Source organism: Mirounga angustirostris, unplaced genomic scaffold (assembly GCF_029215605.1).
Source record: "Mirounga angustirostris isolate CCGP_5_RB_7025 unplaced genomic scaffold, mMirAng1.0.hap1 SCAF_12, whole genome shotgun sequence".
NCBI classification, from domain to species: domain Eukaryota; kingdom Metazoa; phylum Chordata; class Mammalia; order Carnivora; family Phocidae; genus Mirounga; species Mirounga angustirostris.
Genome location: NW_026991720.1, coordinates 77,696,338 through 77,711,061, shown reverse-complemented (window position 1 = coordinate 77,711,061; position 14,724 = coordinate 77,696,338). Strand labels below are relative to the sequence as shown.

At 36.4% G+C, this 14,724-nt stretch overlaps 1 protein-coding gene across 4 annotated transcripts in view; it reads right to left on the bottom strand.

Annotated features, from left to right (window-relative positions):
- The window catches only part of SEMA3D (semaphorin 3D), a 271,318-nt gene that overhangs the window by 85,870 nt on the left and 170,724 nt on the right, over positions 1-14,724 (bottom strand). For all 4 annotated transcript variants that reach the window (XM_064575343.1, XM_064575344.1, XM_064575342.1 and 1 more), the window contains 5 exons: positions 13,084-13,306; positions 10,858-10,946; positions 8,774-8,815; positions 5,828-5,985; positions 3,534-3,598 (listed from right to left, as the gene is read on the bottom strand). In XM_064575343.1, the coding sequence (XP_064431413.1) occupies positions 3,534-3,598; positions 5,828-5,985; positions 8,774-8,815; positions 10,858-10,946; positions 13,084-13,306 (577 nt within the window). The remainder of the gene's footprint in view (positions 1-3,533; positions 3,599-5,827; positions 5,986-8,773; positions 8,816-10,857; positions 10,947-13,083; positions 13,307-14,724) is intronic.

Here is a 14,724-nt window from a genome sequence, read left to right as displayed (position 1 = left end):
GGGGAGGGGGTTGGGAGGATGGGTTAGCCTGGTGGTGGGTATTGAGGAGGGCACATTCTGCATGGAGCACTGGGTGTTGTGCACAAACAATGAATCATGGAACACTTCATCTAAAACTAATGATGTAATGTATGGGGATTAACAGAAGAATAAAAAAAATATTTAATTAAAAAAAAAAGAAGATGTGGTATATATCTACACAATGGAATATTCTTCTGTCATGAAAAAGAAGAAAATCTTGCTTTTTTGTGACAACATGGATGGGTCTTGAGGATATTAGGCTAAGTGAAGTAAGTCACAGAGAGAAAAATACCACATGATCTCCCTTATATGGAGAATCTTAAAAAAAGCAACTAACTAAATAAATAAATAAAAAAGCTCATAAATCCAGAGAACAGATTGGTGGATACCCAAGGTGGGAGATGGAAGGTGGGTAAAATGGGTGAAGGGGGTCAAAAGGTACAGACTTCCAGTTATAAATAAGTCCCAGAGATGTAATATACAGCATGCTGACTGTAGTTAATTATACGGTATTGCACATTTGAAAGTTGCTAAGAGAGTACCTCTTAAAGGTTCTCATCACAAGAAAACATTTTTTTTTTTGCAACTATGTGTTGTGATGTATGGTAACTATACCTACTGTGATTGTTTCACAGTGTATACAAATATCGAATCATTATTGTTACATACTTAAAACTGATATAATGTTATATGTCAATTATAACTTAACAAAAAAAATCCTTAAGATTGCAAATACTTTAGTTTGTAAATACCCTCAACTTCTACTTGAATCCCCAGAGTTGATTCTCTGTCTCTGGCTTCTCCTATACAGGGGTCAATTCTATTTTTTAAACAATGATTTATCTTAGAAATATGAAATAACTCCTTATAACCTGCAGGACAAACATAAACTCACAAACTTAGCCCAACGTATGTGAGGTCTTTCTGATTTTAATTATTGGTGCTTCATCTACTTTAAAATTTGTCTTTCCTCTCTTAGTGCAGCTCGAATGCCATCCAGCTAAGTATCCTTCCCTTTACCCATGCATTACACAAACATTCTTGTGTGCCTACAACACAGTATATATTCCAGTGACAGAGACAAAGTCATCAAGTGAATGAAATAGATAAAGAATATAGTATATGGCACTGTTGTGCACTACAAATAAGAATAAAGCCGATTAGAGAGTAAGAGGTAGAACGGGGAGAAAGGTATTTCAGATAGGATGGTCAAAAGAGGTGTCTGTGAGAAATTAACATGTTAAACATAAAATTAAATGGCGTGAAGATGGAGCTACTTGCAGGAAAGAGTTCTTTAGGTACAGAGGAAACAAATGCAAACCTAACTGCCACAGGAACCAGCCTGGGGCTTTTGAAAAAGAGAAAGCCAGTGAGTGAGCCATGTGACTGTGACGAGAGAGGCTCAGATAAACAGATAAACAAAGCCCTGATTTGTAGTGCTTGCTCATTTTCCTGGTGTAAAAACTCCCACTATGGCTGAAAGCAAGCCACCGATGGTTTAAAACAAGCTCACAAAATTCCTAAATAATAAGCAATCAGCTCTCGTGGGACCATAAGAACTGGGCCAAACGAAGAATGTGTTTCAAGGAGGAGGGAGTTAGACATTTGAGAAGTAAAAAGGAGAACTGAAAATTGGCCATTGGATCCAGCAAGGAGGAAACTGCTGGAGACCTTGACAAAAAATGGACTGGGGGCAGTGATGCTGATGAGCAAAGCTGGGTGTGGGGGGTCGTAGCAGGAACAGGATATGGCGAGTAGCTGTCTCCACCCGATGCAGGAATTGTTTTGTGTCACTTTCTTTTATAACACTTATCACTATCTGACAGAGAATATATATATTTTTTTAATTAATTTTTTTTGATGTGGTGTTCCATGATTCATTGTTTGTGTATAATACCCAGTGCTCCATTCAGTACATGTCCTCCTTAATACCCATCACCAGGCTAACCCATCCTCCCACCCCAATCCCCTCTAGAACCCTCAGTTTGTTTCTCAGAGTCCATCGTCTCTCATGGTTCGTCTCCCCCTCCGATTCCTCCCCCTTCATTTTTCCCTTCCTGCTATCTTCTTCTTCTTCTTCTTTTTTAATATATAATGTATTATTTGTTTTAGAGGTACCGATCTGTGATTCAACAGTCTTACACAATTCACAGCGCTCACCATAGCACATACCCTCCCCAATGTCTATCACCCAGCCACCCCATCCCTCCCACCCCCACCACTCATATCAGTGAGATCATATGATACATGTCTTTCTCTGATTGACTTATTTCGCTTAGCATAATAGAGAATATGTTTTACTGTTTTTTAAGTTCACTGCCTGCTCCCTCCCCAACACAACTTGAACAGAAGTTCCACGGATGCGCGGGTTGTTTTCTTTATTTATTGTGGGTGTATCCGCAATACCTATAATGGTTCCTGATAAATCTCACGTGCACGAATGAAAAACCGTATCAGAGCACACAGAACAATTGCTAAATAAAACCCTGGACGTGACGGGGAGTCTCCCACACATTAAAACGGGGAGTCGAACATACGATGTTGGACCCGAGCTTATTTTTCAGAAGAGTGAAATTATGAATGATAAATAATTGTTTTTAAACTACAAAACTTTTAGGCCACCAGTTATAGACTATGAAGTTTGGGTTGTTTATTCAGTGCGGGGGCCGTCACTAACAGTGTGATAAGGCAGTTTCCTTCCTCCAGTTGAGTGCGCGCAGGCATGCACATACACTTTCTGTCTGAAGGTAGAGCTTGACAGTGGAACGCAACCAAAGCTTTGGGATATATACTCTTACAGGTTCTTTTCTCTGTTATCAGACTCGACAGAAGTCCTCTCTATTCTCCACTCTGTCCCGTCCGTACTCAGGCTCTCAAAATCTTCTATGAAACTTTCTCTGAACAATGCAGCCTCTGGTGATCACTCTTTGTTAAACTCCCATTTCACTAATTGTGCTTTATGACATCTCCCCAAAGAATTTTAAGCTCTCGAAGGAGTTGCTTTGTCCCAAAATGTCCCCAGGACAATTATATACACATGGAAATCACTTACTAAACATTTACTGATTGAATGAAACCATGAATTAATACACGAATTCAAATAATGCATAGGCTAACTTTCTAACAAGTGCCTACATGCTCATCAGACTTTTCTGGGAGGGTCTCCGAGTTTACCCTAAATGTCCGTATGTTTTGGACTATATCCTGTTTTATCTTTATTAGCAGTTTTTAAACTTTACAAGAATGGATAAGGCAGTAAAAAGTATAAAAAAAAAGGACAGGAATTTTAAAAGACATATGAAACAAATAATGATATAACAAAGGATTATTCACTTAGGCATGTAGACAGGGGGTTGATTTATAAAATCTCCTGTTGCTTTTCCAGAACATACACATTATATCAAATAAGAGCTTCCTATATAATATATATTTTAAGTCATATAATAAAAAGACACACAAAGACTAGGCTTAAAATTTTAAATGGGAAAAAACCATATTAAAGCTATACTTACTGTCTTCTATGTCCCAGCACTGGGTGATTGGGTCTCCATACTTTACATCTTGCCGTCTAGCTCGCCTGTGGAAAAGGGATTAAATGGTTTAGAACATCAGGCGTGAGAGCCAGATTATATAAACTCTGCCTCTAACACTGATAACAGTGGCAGAAGCAGAACTATGTTTGTCTTACTGCTCAGCTTAAATACAGGGCAATATTCCCATCACTCTAACCTTAATTCAAATACTACTAACAATAGAGTCTTAACAGAGTGAATCCTGTTTTGGAAATAAGTTGACTTGAATTTTATTTAACTCCTCTGACTTTTGACAAATTATTCAGTAGAACAGGTTGACTATAAATATAATCCTGGTTTCAGACCCATCCAACAGGGACAACTCTCCCTACCCTCTTTTTTTTCAATCAGTCAGTGGGAAAGTAATAAGATATAAGAGCTTTAGTTAGTGGGTAGGAAAGTAAACACAAATACACAACTCCTCACCATAGGAAGATTCATTATTACATAGATTTGATTAAGCAACAAGTTAAATATTGTCACCACAAATGGAAGTACAAGTCTGATATGGCAGGAATGGCTCAAAGTCACTCCTGTCTGCTGAGAGCTTGTTCACATTGTTTTTCCAAGAGTAGAGATAATGATAATAATAAATAATGGTGTTGTGCATTATTCTTACATCTGTTCCTTAAGAGAAAACAGTAGCTATTGCTTAAAAAAAGAAAAAGCTGCTAGATCAAAATTAAAGAAGTCTTAATCTCTTATAGCATATTCTCATTCGCTTTAGCTATTTTATGTTGGCACTTCAGCAACTATAAAAGTCACAGTAAACTCTGCAATATCTAGGGTGTTCCTTAAGTGCAGTGCTGACCAGGTGATAACCCCATACAAGATTCATCTATCATATACATTTTTTTGGCTCACGTGCACGTTATGTTAAGGTAAGGGAAAATATCACAGTGACATGTCTGCAAGATCAGAGATACAGTCTTGGTAAATATAAGAAGAAAAATTATGATGGTATAAGGTGCATAAGGTCAAGAATGTTTTTAAATCTTGGCTTCTTGAGAAACAGGGTCAATTCGTCAAACTGAAGGTTCATTACCAACTAATGAGCACTCTTGTTTTTTAGCTCTAGAAAAGAAAAATATTCCCCAAGGACTCACTATCATAAGTATATTCTTAGCCAAAAACTATAATAAAATATTGGGGTTTTTTACTTTCGACTTGTAATAATAGTATCTCTCCATTCATATCTAATGAAGAAATTTCAGGGAATATAAAATATCTCAAGCAGTATCTGCTGTTGTACTCTACATTCAATCTGTGATTCCTGGAATTTGAAATTTGACTGATTTGTCAAACAAGAAACAAGTGTTGTATGCACTAGTGGGACTAAACTATATATTCACCTGTTACCATCGCATTTTGTTAATACAGACCTAAAGATTAAAAAAAAAATGCCATATACAATTTGCTGACATTTTACCTAGAGGAAAAATACACTTTGAACAATACTATAGGAAAAAAAGTTACTAAAATACACATTTAAAAAATTATTATCATTATATATTTAGCCAGTATCAGTCATGTTGATGGCATTCAGGTTCGTTCCAATTATTTCGCTATTGAAAACAGTGCTGAAACTGGATCATTGCTTAATGACTTTGTGGTGCTTTTGCTCATGTGTGTCTAGAAGAAATTTCTAGCTGGGTGTTGTTGGCTCAAAATAGGATGATTTTTAAGAGCACATAAAGCAATGAACAGCAAACAGCAGGGCAACATTTTGACATTTAAAGTATATCTGAGTGGCAGAAGCTGACCAAGTTAAAGTTACTGTAGTAAAAATAAAATTGTACCCAGTCACTGGGATGTGCTGTGGGCTGTATATAAGCCACACTTTCACAAACACATATATTCATACATTGTTTGCAAAACAGTAAGGCAAAGTATATACATATTTAAAAATAAGGGAAGAAGGGAGGAATGAAAGAAAGGGCAAAGTAGTCGAGGAAAACAAACCTGTAATAGTATTTAACGTAGATGAGGGAAAAGAATATAAACAATTTATCTGAACTTTTAAAGTTCCCCATTTCAGAGCTTCAGAACACTCCATTTTATCCTCCTTCAACACTGAGTTTTATGCACACGTGTAAAACAACACTGAATTGTAATAGTCTTAAAGCAGACCATGGTTTGCAATCTATTTTCTCTTTAAACTCTGACAAGGTATTCGTGTGAGATATTCACTGTGTAGAAAAGAAGGCTATCCCTTAACTCACTGTGCCTCTTACCTCTTTGAAGTGGGTGCGTATCGAGAGCATGCATTTCCATCCCAGGCACAGTAGGGGTCTCTGGCCAGACAACAGTCTGCACAGGCTTTCCCATACGTGTCGCATCTGTGCAAGGAGAGCTGAACCAACCCATCGCGGGAGCCAATGTACAATTGTTGCTACAAATCATGCAAGACAAATGAATTGGAAGCATCTTTCAGACTAGTCTTAAAAACTTCCCTTTCTTGAATACCACACCACAGACCTCAGTCAGTCTCGTCAAGTGTCCCTTATACAGAACGTAAGCACTTGTGCAGAAACATAACAAAGAGTAAGGTAAGTCAATCACTTCTACTCCTGGCAGGATGGGGGTTGGATGATGTTGACACTGGAATGGACAGTGCTCTAGAGCTAGAATAACCTTGGCTGTAATTTAAGAAGGTCAAAAGCCAGCTGTTAGACTGAGGAATTAAGACGTCAAATTCTTTCTCAATGGTTGAAAATACGCTTTGGTAGATTATATCAAGCACAGATGCTTTAGGCAACACTGATGGTCTTCCTCTGCTGTGGCTTCCTCCATGAGAGATGACTGAAAAAGGATTTATAAAACTTTCTTGTGGTTTGAACCATCTCACTTGCTAATGATGTATTTACTGATCCCTGAAGGAAAATGGGTTATAAGAGGGAGAGAAAATATTTAGTATCGCCGTGAAGAAAGTATTAAGGAGGCTTGAAAGATCACAAATGAAAGGCTGCAGGATAGTACATAAAATCCCATTTTGAAAATAAGTCCTGAAAATGATGCACTGCTCTTTAGATGCATTCACTTAAGTGTATGTGCTGGAGGACGTAGGGAGAGGGATGATATAGTTAAATAAGCCAGAGTCTGTGCCTTGGAGGAACTCATGGTCAACACTCCTGGACCATGTCAAACATTTAACAAAGGGGGAAAACTTGAGAAATAAATATTGACATAAACATCATACATGTACTCAGCCTGCAGAAATCTGTCTTATACCTCTCCAGCCCATGACAATGTCAGTTAGGACTTCCCGGTTGCTAAATGCAATGCCCCCTGTTCAGTATTTGTTTTACTTAAATTCTCTGTGGTGTTTGACGCCAAGAATGACATCTTCTTTGAAACTCTCTTCACTTTTCCTTGTGCTCTGTCTTTATTCCTGCCTAAGACTTTGGTCTCCTTTGATGATTCCTTTCTTTGCATTAAATGTTAGGTGTCCCCTCTTTTCTATCCTCATTCCTTTGCTGTTCTTATTCTCCAAAGAGTCAGTGGCATCTTGAAAACAACACTGAGGTGGACATACTGACTGCCCTCAATCTAGCCCTGCTACCCTGCCTTGGTGAGAGGCACGTCCCCAGTCACCCAGGACACAAAGGAGGCAGTTGTCCCTGAGTCCCCTCTCTCTCAGTTGGCCACCATATCTATTCCTTTCTCTTACACAGAGCTCTTGACTTCCTTCTCTTCCTCTCCACTGCTTCTGCCACTGTCACCACCTTAGTCTTAATCATTTCTGTCCTGGATTACTTATAAGTGTCCTAGTATTTCCACTGGCTTCAGTCTTGTTTTCAACCCCAGGACTCAGCCCATCCTGCCACACTGCCACACCACATCGACCTTCCTAAGAGGAAAATCTTATCACAACACATTCCTGCTGAAAATATTTAAAAGTTTTCATTGTCCTTAGATAAAATTTTTAAACCTCTTAGGAGGACATAGAAGAATGCACCTAATCTTGCTCTGTTTTATAATCCCAGATTCATTTCTAGCCTCCTTGCCTCCTGCATACACATAAGCCCTTTGCTCTAAGTGTCCACAAACTTACTAGAAGAAGCCATGGTCTCTCGCTCTTCACACCTTTCCAAATGTTCTCCTCCTCCCCTTGACATAGGCTTCCTCATCCCACCCTCTTTGAATTTATCTGGTTAACTGAAACATCCTTCATAGTTTGAGTACATGGTCTTCTTTGTGCTGTCTTCCCCTGCTCCACCTGGCTCCCTCTTAGACTCCCCTGTGTCCCCCCAGTTTGTGCTTCCACTATCACTCTGCATTGTCAGTGTGCTCCCTCTTCATCTCCTGGTTCCACTGTGAGCTTCTGGAAGTTAAGGGCTATGCCATTCATTCATTTCTGTACCCTCCAAGGGCAGTAGTAGACCTTCAAGAACTAAATGTTGAGTGGACAAATTAATGGAAAAGACCAAAGAAGAAACCTGTTTAGATCTTTTCCCTAATAATCTCTATATCATTACTAGGCATAGTAGATTAAGACAATGTTGGCAACACCTTATGGTTCAACACATTGTCCCATAACTTTCTTAGCCTAATGCAAGTCTGAACCTCTTGAATCAACTAGGATTTGGAGTATCATATCTGAGAAATGTGGAATCTAATAAATATTATTATTAGCTACCATTTACTTTACACTCACAATGTACCAATTCTCTGTCTAGAATTTTGCATGCAGCATCCATTTATTAGGAGTTGGATTTTATTTCCCTAACTTCACTGTTAAGGAAATTGATTCCAGGAGTCAGATACTAAGTAGAAGGATGGAGGTTGACTCTTGGGCTCTTCGCCACCACAGTCCATAGTCTAACTTTTAGATTCCCTGGTTAAAAATCATTTTTAGTGATTAGGACTGGTATTCTACATGAATTTCTTATGGCCTTGACAGAAACACATCCTCAAGAGACAAAGAAATTGAGCTCAGTTTTCAAGAGCCAAGGGAAGGGGAGAATATATCATTCACTTAATGGTACTTGGTTCTACTTCTCCCAAAACAAGATTGCCACAGTGGCCTCTAATAGGTTATAAAAGAAACAAATAATCTAGAGCTTTTTATATTATTTAAAATTTAACTTCCAACTTCAATAGATTTTTCCTAAATTGAACTTGAATTCGAGGAACTTGTTGCTTTGGTAGCTAATATTTACACAAAAATTAGAAAGTACCTGCTTCAGAGACAACTCCATGTTCAAGATGATTGATGAGTGCTGAAAAAAGAAGTCAAATGTTAATAAAGATAATCATTAACAGTCTTTTATAGTGGCCAATATGTTGTTTCGTCATGTGCCAAAGATCACTGAAGTAAACTTCAAGGGTCTGTTACACAGGAGGGGAAAAGGATCTTAATGTTTGCTATTTCCTTCCAATGTGTTGTAATTCTACCTTAATAGAAATTATCAAAATAGTTATTTTAAAGTATCTTATTACAGAAAAATTACCTAAATGTATGAAGAAAAACTCTGCATTGAAAATCGCTCCCAGTTACCCACAAGGCTTCTCCTTCTAAATCTGCTTATCTTAACTGCTTCCATATAATTCAAACTAGTGTTGACAAGAACATCTCCATAATTATTTATTACCTCGTCCTGCTCTCACTTAGATCAGTAGTTCAAAAACTTGTTCAAGTAGCAGAGTTCTGAAAAGTTATAGTGCTCCTTGTGGATGAGCATATTCTTTATGGAACACTGCAAGCTACTGATGCTCATGATTTTGTTCTATGAACTAAGGCTAGCTTTATTTGTAGAAATTATGGCTTTGTGCATGCAATATAAAATTAGAAATATGAACACAAAAGCTACCAAACTAAAGGATGGCATGCTTTAAAATTTTTTCATCTACTTATCATCTACCTATTTACTATTCATTCATTTCTCACTGGCCAGTATTTTCAAACCGATAAACAGAAGCAGATATCAGAAGTTTAAGAAAATACATAAAAAAGGAAAGGAAGATGTTAAAATGAGAAAGTTCTATCCAGTAACTTTTTTTTTTTTAAATGAAGAAAACAGATTCATCATTTAATCTTAACAGTGGAATCCGAACAATTCCTCTTGATCACTAACAGTCAATAAGTAAACCTTATTCTAATGTGCCCTAGGTATTGTGGGAGTTTTATTTTTGGCTTCTGGGTTCACACTTATATTTGACATCAGCTTCTCCCTCAGAAACCACCCAAGACTGTTTCTGGTAGATGCCAGATAGCAGATCTTGTTCTAGTTAACTCCTTGACCACTATTATCATTACAATGTAAACAGGATCCTGTGGAACTCAGCTAGTTAATTACCTTGCTTTCCTCCCCATTGAGGGCTCTACTCCATTTTAAGGCAATAGATGTTCACAGGGAAACAGCCCATTTTAACGAACCATCTCAACAAAAATGTTACGAGAGGAACAACATATTTTTTAAAGGCTCCTCTCAGAAATACAATTTTATTTCTAATGTTATTCTCAGAAAATAATTTTAAACTGTCACTGAGCATCTACAAAGAACACCACAATTCAAATGTACTGTTAAAAGTCAGACATTCCCCAAATCCGGAAAACTATTATTCCAGATCTAGTAACTCCTTAAGGGAATGTAGCATACATAAAGAATGAAGACTTGCATATCATACAACCTTTAAAAAAAAATTCCTTACAAAAAAGCAGGGACGTGTGATTTATACACTCTTCCAGTTTTCTCAAATTCAATTGAGGAAAAATTGAAAAGTAGAATTTATAAAGTAGAAAAGCATCTGGATAGTCAAAGAGACCCCAGGCTTTCATCTACTGGGGCGATTTGTCTGACCATATGCTTAGAGAATAAAGTAATGAGGGGCAATCCCAGGAGCCCTGAATTTAGTGGTATTCTACAGGGAAAGGGGAGTCCCATTCTCAGTTGCTTTTAAAACTTTTTTTCCGTTGCCTAAGGAGAAGGAAAGTAAAGGAGCTAAGTGCACAGACATCTCCAGGAAAAGTGATGATGTATTTAAATATACTGTTCTAGGGCGCCTGGGTGGCTCAGTTGGTTAAGCGACTGCCTTCAGCTCAGGTCATGATCCTGGATTCCCGGGATCGAGTCCCGCATCGGGCTCCCTGCTCGGCAGGGAGTCTGCTTCTCCCTCTGATCTTCCCCCCCTCATGTGCTCTCTCTCTCTCTCTCAAATAAATAAATAAAATCTTTAAAAATAAATAAATAAATAAATATACTGTTCTATACCAAGAGCTGTTAAGTTTCACCATCTCTTCTGTAACTATGGACTGTCTTACCTTGAATATCTGCAACTCCTCCAATACTACTTCTTCCATATTCCACTTCTCCTTTGAAATGCTGACCACTTTGAGGACTGTCCCAATGTCTGAAAAAATACATGACCTATGATCCTGCTGTTTCTACTTCAGTGTTTGGCTGTAAGTACATGCTTAGCAACATTTATATTGTTCCCCTCATTTTTCTTTCAATGCTCTCAAGAAGTCAGATTAAATAAAGCATGCAAGAAGGGAAGCTTAGTGGACTGGATTCTCTCCTTCCAAAACATGATAGTTTTTAGCTCATAAAACATATTTATAAAGAAAATATTAAAAGACGTATACTTGAAGTACATTGCTCGCAAAAGGAATATATAGGTCTCATTTAAATACTGGTTGAAACTATAACTAAAGTGGAATGACCTTTTTGTAACTTAATTTGAAAGGTGAAAATATACTAAAATATATTTTTCTCTCTCTCTCAGTATAAGAAGTATTTAGTTAGTACTTATATCCAACTTACCACGAAAGGTAGGATATATACATTTTTAAATCATGTTAACAAATGATAGAGAAATCACTGAAGCCATCTACATGGGGAAAATTGTAGTGCACTCATCAAACATATTTTATTTACAGAAACCTTATTAATGGGCTAGAAATTGAAGTTTTGTTTAAAATTATTTTAGTTTAATTTAAAAGAGTAACCCAAATTTGAAAGACTATAAACCAAAAATTGGCATTTAGTAAAGATGCCTTAAATACAGGATCTTCTATTGCAGTTTCCAAGGTGGCATGCTATTGCAGAAAGACAATCAAAAGAACGTTTTAGAAAAAACAAAAAACAAAAAAAAGCCTCATTTGGAAATCATACAAAATAGATGCTTTTAAATTCTGGCACTGTGGTTGAAGAATATTCACATGTATGGTAATGATCCTATTTGCACAAAATAGTCTGAATTATTTAACTCTGTTTTTAAATGATTCTAGGATTTTTGAAAAATATTAAATATACATTTTCCAAATGTCATAATTGAAACTCCATCCATCTTATTTACCTTATAATTTTCTCAGCAAAAGTTAGGTAGTACCACCTAGTGGCTGAATAGCATTTACAACACTGGAAATGACCTAGGAATGCTTTGGGTGGGCTCTGCAAATTAAGGGGCAAACTCCTTAGAATTCATGAGAGATTAATTATTTCAAATTGTGTCACTTCAGTAGTAATCTCCACAGTCTTGAAAGCATCACTTCCTTTCCTGGGTCTTGGTATTGCCATCTGCAACATCATCAGGCTTGACAACGAGTATTCCAGAAAGCCCTCTAAGTGTGTGACAGACACATTCCCTGATAAACCCTACTTTTGTAAAACTACGTTTAAAAATAAATAAATAAAACTGTTCTCTAGTTCTGAAAACCTAGTTCAATAAAAATGTCCATTTCTTGAAAACCCACTAATTTCTATTTCTTTATGCAAGGCCTGATTCACTAAATCATACAACATTTATCCACGATGAAGTACTTTTGTCTAAATGATGCATGTTAACTCTACCGCCATTAGAATTCACATGGTATTATTAAATGATACCTTTTTTTTCTTTTTCCTTTTTTTTTTTGAGACAGACTATATAAGCAATATTTCTTTTTCTGGAAAAATATTTTTTAATCATTTTATAATTACTGAGTTGACAGACAAAAAAATTAAGTAAAATGGGCTCTAATAATGAAAGTTGTACTTATCCACAAAATTCAAAGACAGGAAAAATGATTTCCAACAAGTTTCTACTTAAAGATTTTTACAAACTGTTGCTTAATTTTTTGAAAAGCATCTTAACTCAGTCAGCGATTCTCAAAATTGGGTGAAGGGATCGTTTGAGGGGGCTTATCAAAAATCTCCCTAGAGAGAGGAAAATGTGAAGTTTGAAAAGAAACATTGCTTTGCCATACTTGTTTAATTTTAGTCCATAGTCAATCAACAAATATGTGTTGAGCACCTAATCTAAGCAGGTATTTTGTAGTCATAACATACAAATATATTTTGAAATCTCAGATAATACCAAAGGAGGTGGGGAGATATTTATAACTGTCACTTAAAAGCATGTGTTATGTAATGGTAAGAAATACTGACTGATATTAGCTAATAATTACTCAGCTTGATTTTTACCAACAATCTTTTTGAAGTTTTGCTTTCTTTGTCTAATAGTGAAAAATTCTTTTGGAAGAAAGCATAATCTGGTTCTAGCATACCTGTTCCAAGGAACATTACATCGTATTGACCATCTTCTGCAACAACATGATCCACCACGATCTGGGTCAGTCTGTAATCCACATTGATCCTCTTGAATGTTGGTCCTCCCGCAACTGGGTATACTGATTTAAACATCACAGGGTGCCGCTTGATGAAACTGATGACATCATCCGGAAAATCTCGGGTGGATTTAATCAGTGGATCATAGGTTTTGCTTGGACACTGAAAAGAAATGTGAAGAGGAGTAAAGACATTGTTCATGCACCTGAGGAATTTATACTTACTTATAATAAGGTTTTTAAGACTTACCATTGATAATATTAAAGGAATGGTCAACAGGATCAATATAGAATCACATGCCCTTGTAAATAAAAGCAGTTTACCTTGAATATATTTAAATCCAGTTTTCTCTCTCAAAAATACTTTAATTATTAAAATGGAATATTATTCAGCCATAAAAAAGGAATGGAAGTTTGTCATTTGAGACAACAAGGATGGACCCAGGGGGCATTATGCTATGTGAGATGAGGCAGACAGAGAAAGGTAAATACTGTATGACCTCACTTACATGTGGCATCTTAAAAACAAAAACACCAAATTGATAGATACAAAAAACAGATTGGTGCTTACCAGAAGCAGGGAGTGGGAGGATTGGCAAAATGGGTGAAGGGGGTCAAAAGGTACAAATTTCCAGTTTTAAAATAATCACATCATGGGAATATAGTGGATAGAATGGTGACTAGAGTTAATAACACTGTACTGCATATTTGAAAGTTGCTAAGAGAATATACTTAAAAGTTCTCGTCACAAGAAAAAGAATTTTGTAACTATGTATGGTGATGTATGTTAACTGGACTTATTGCATGTTTTTCAAGATATACAAATATCAAATCATCACTTTGCACATCTGAAACTAGTATGTCAATTATACCTCAATTCAAAGTTGTATATATTTAAGTCCTTTATCTATGCCTATTTGGGATTTTGCTTTTGAAATACTCTTTTCAGTTACACTAGCACGAGTGAAAATTTATAATTTCAATTCCAAGGCAATTGTCTTTCATTCCAAAAATTCTGACCTCAGAAAGCTGACTATAAAACCCCATGCTACATGTTTCTGTTGTCTTTTGAACTGTTCTCTTCTTGAATTAACTTTGCATCCCAAAAGACAGCTGTCTCTGTTTGTTGGCAGGTGAAATGGCTAATGGTCATCAAAGAGAACCTAGTAAAACAGATTACCCTTGCTTATTCAGGCTTCCCAAGTTTCTCAAAAACTTTCTAAGTTATACATATTTTTCTAAAGTTCCCACAGTGAATTTGCTAGGAAGATTACTGTTTCCTAAGAAGATACATGAAATTTGAGTTGAAATAATTATGAAGAAAGTGATCTATAAACATGGGAATACATGAGAAACCATTATTTTCAATTTCTTTTCATTCATTTATGATTGCAGTTTTAAATTAACCCATGATTATTAAAAATTAAATGGAACAAATCACCACATCATAAAAATTACTTATAAAAGAGCTTTAATAGTTTTACACTGTAATTAGTTTTTTTTTATAACTGGTGTGAAAATTATGCTGTGAACAATTCAACAGCTCTTTCCCTGAAGGATCTGTGCAGAAACCATTCAGGG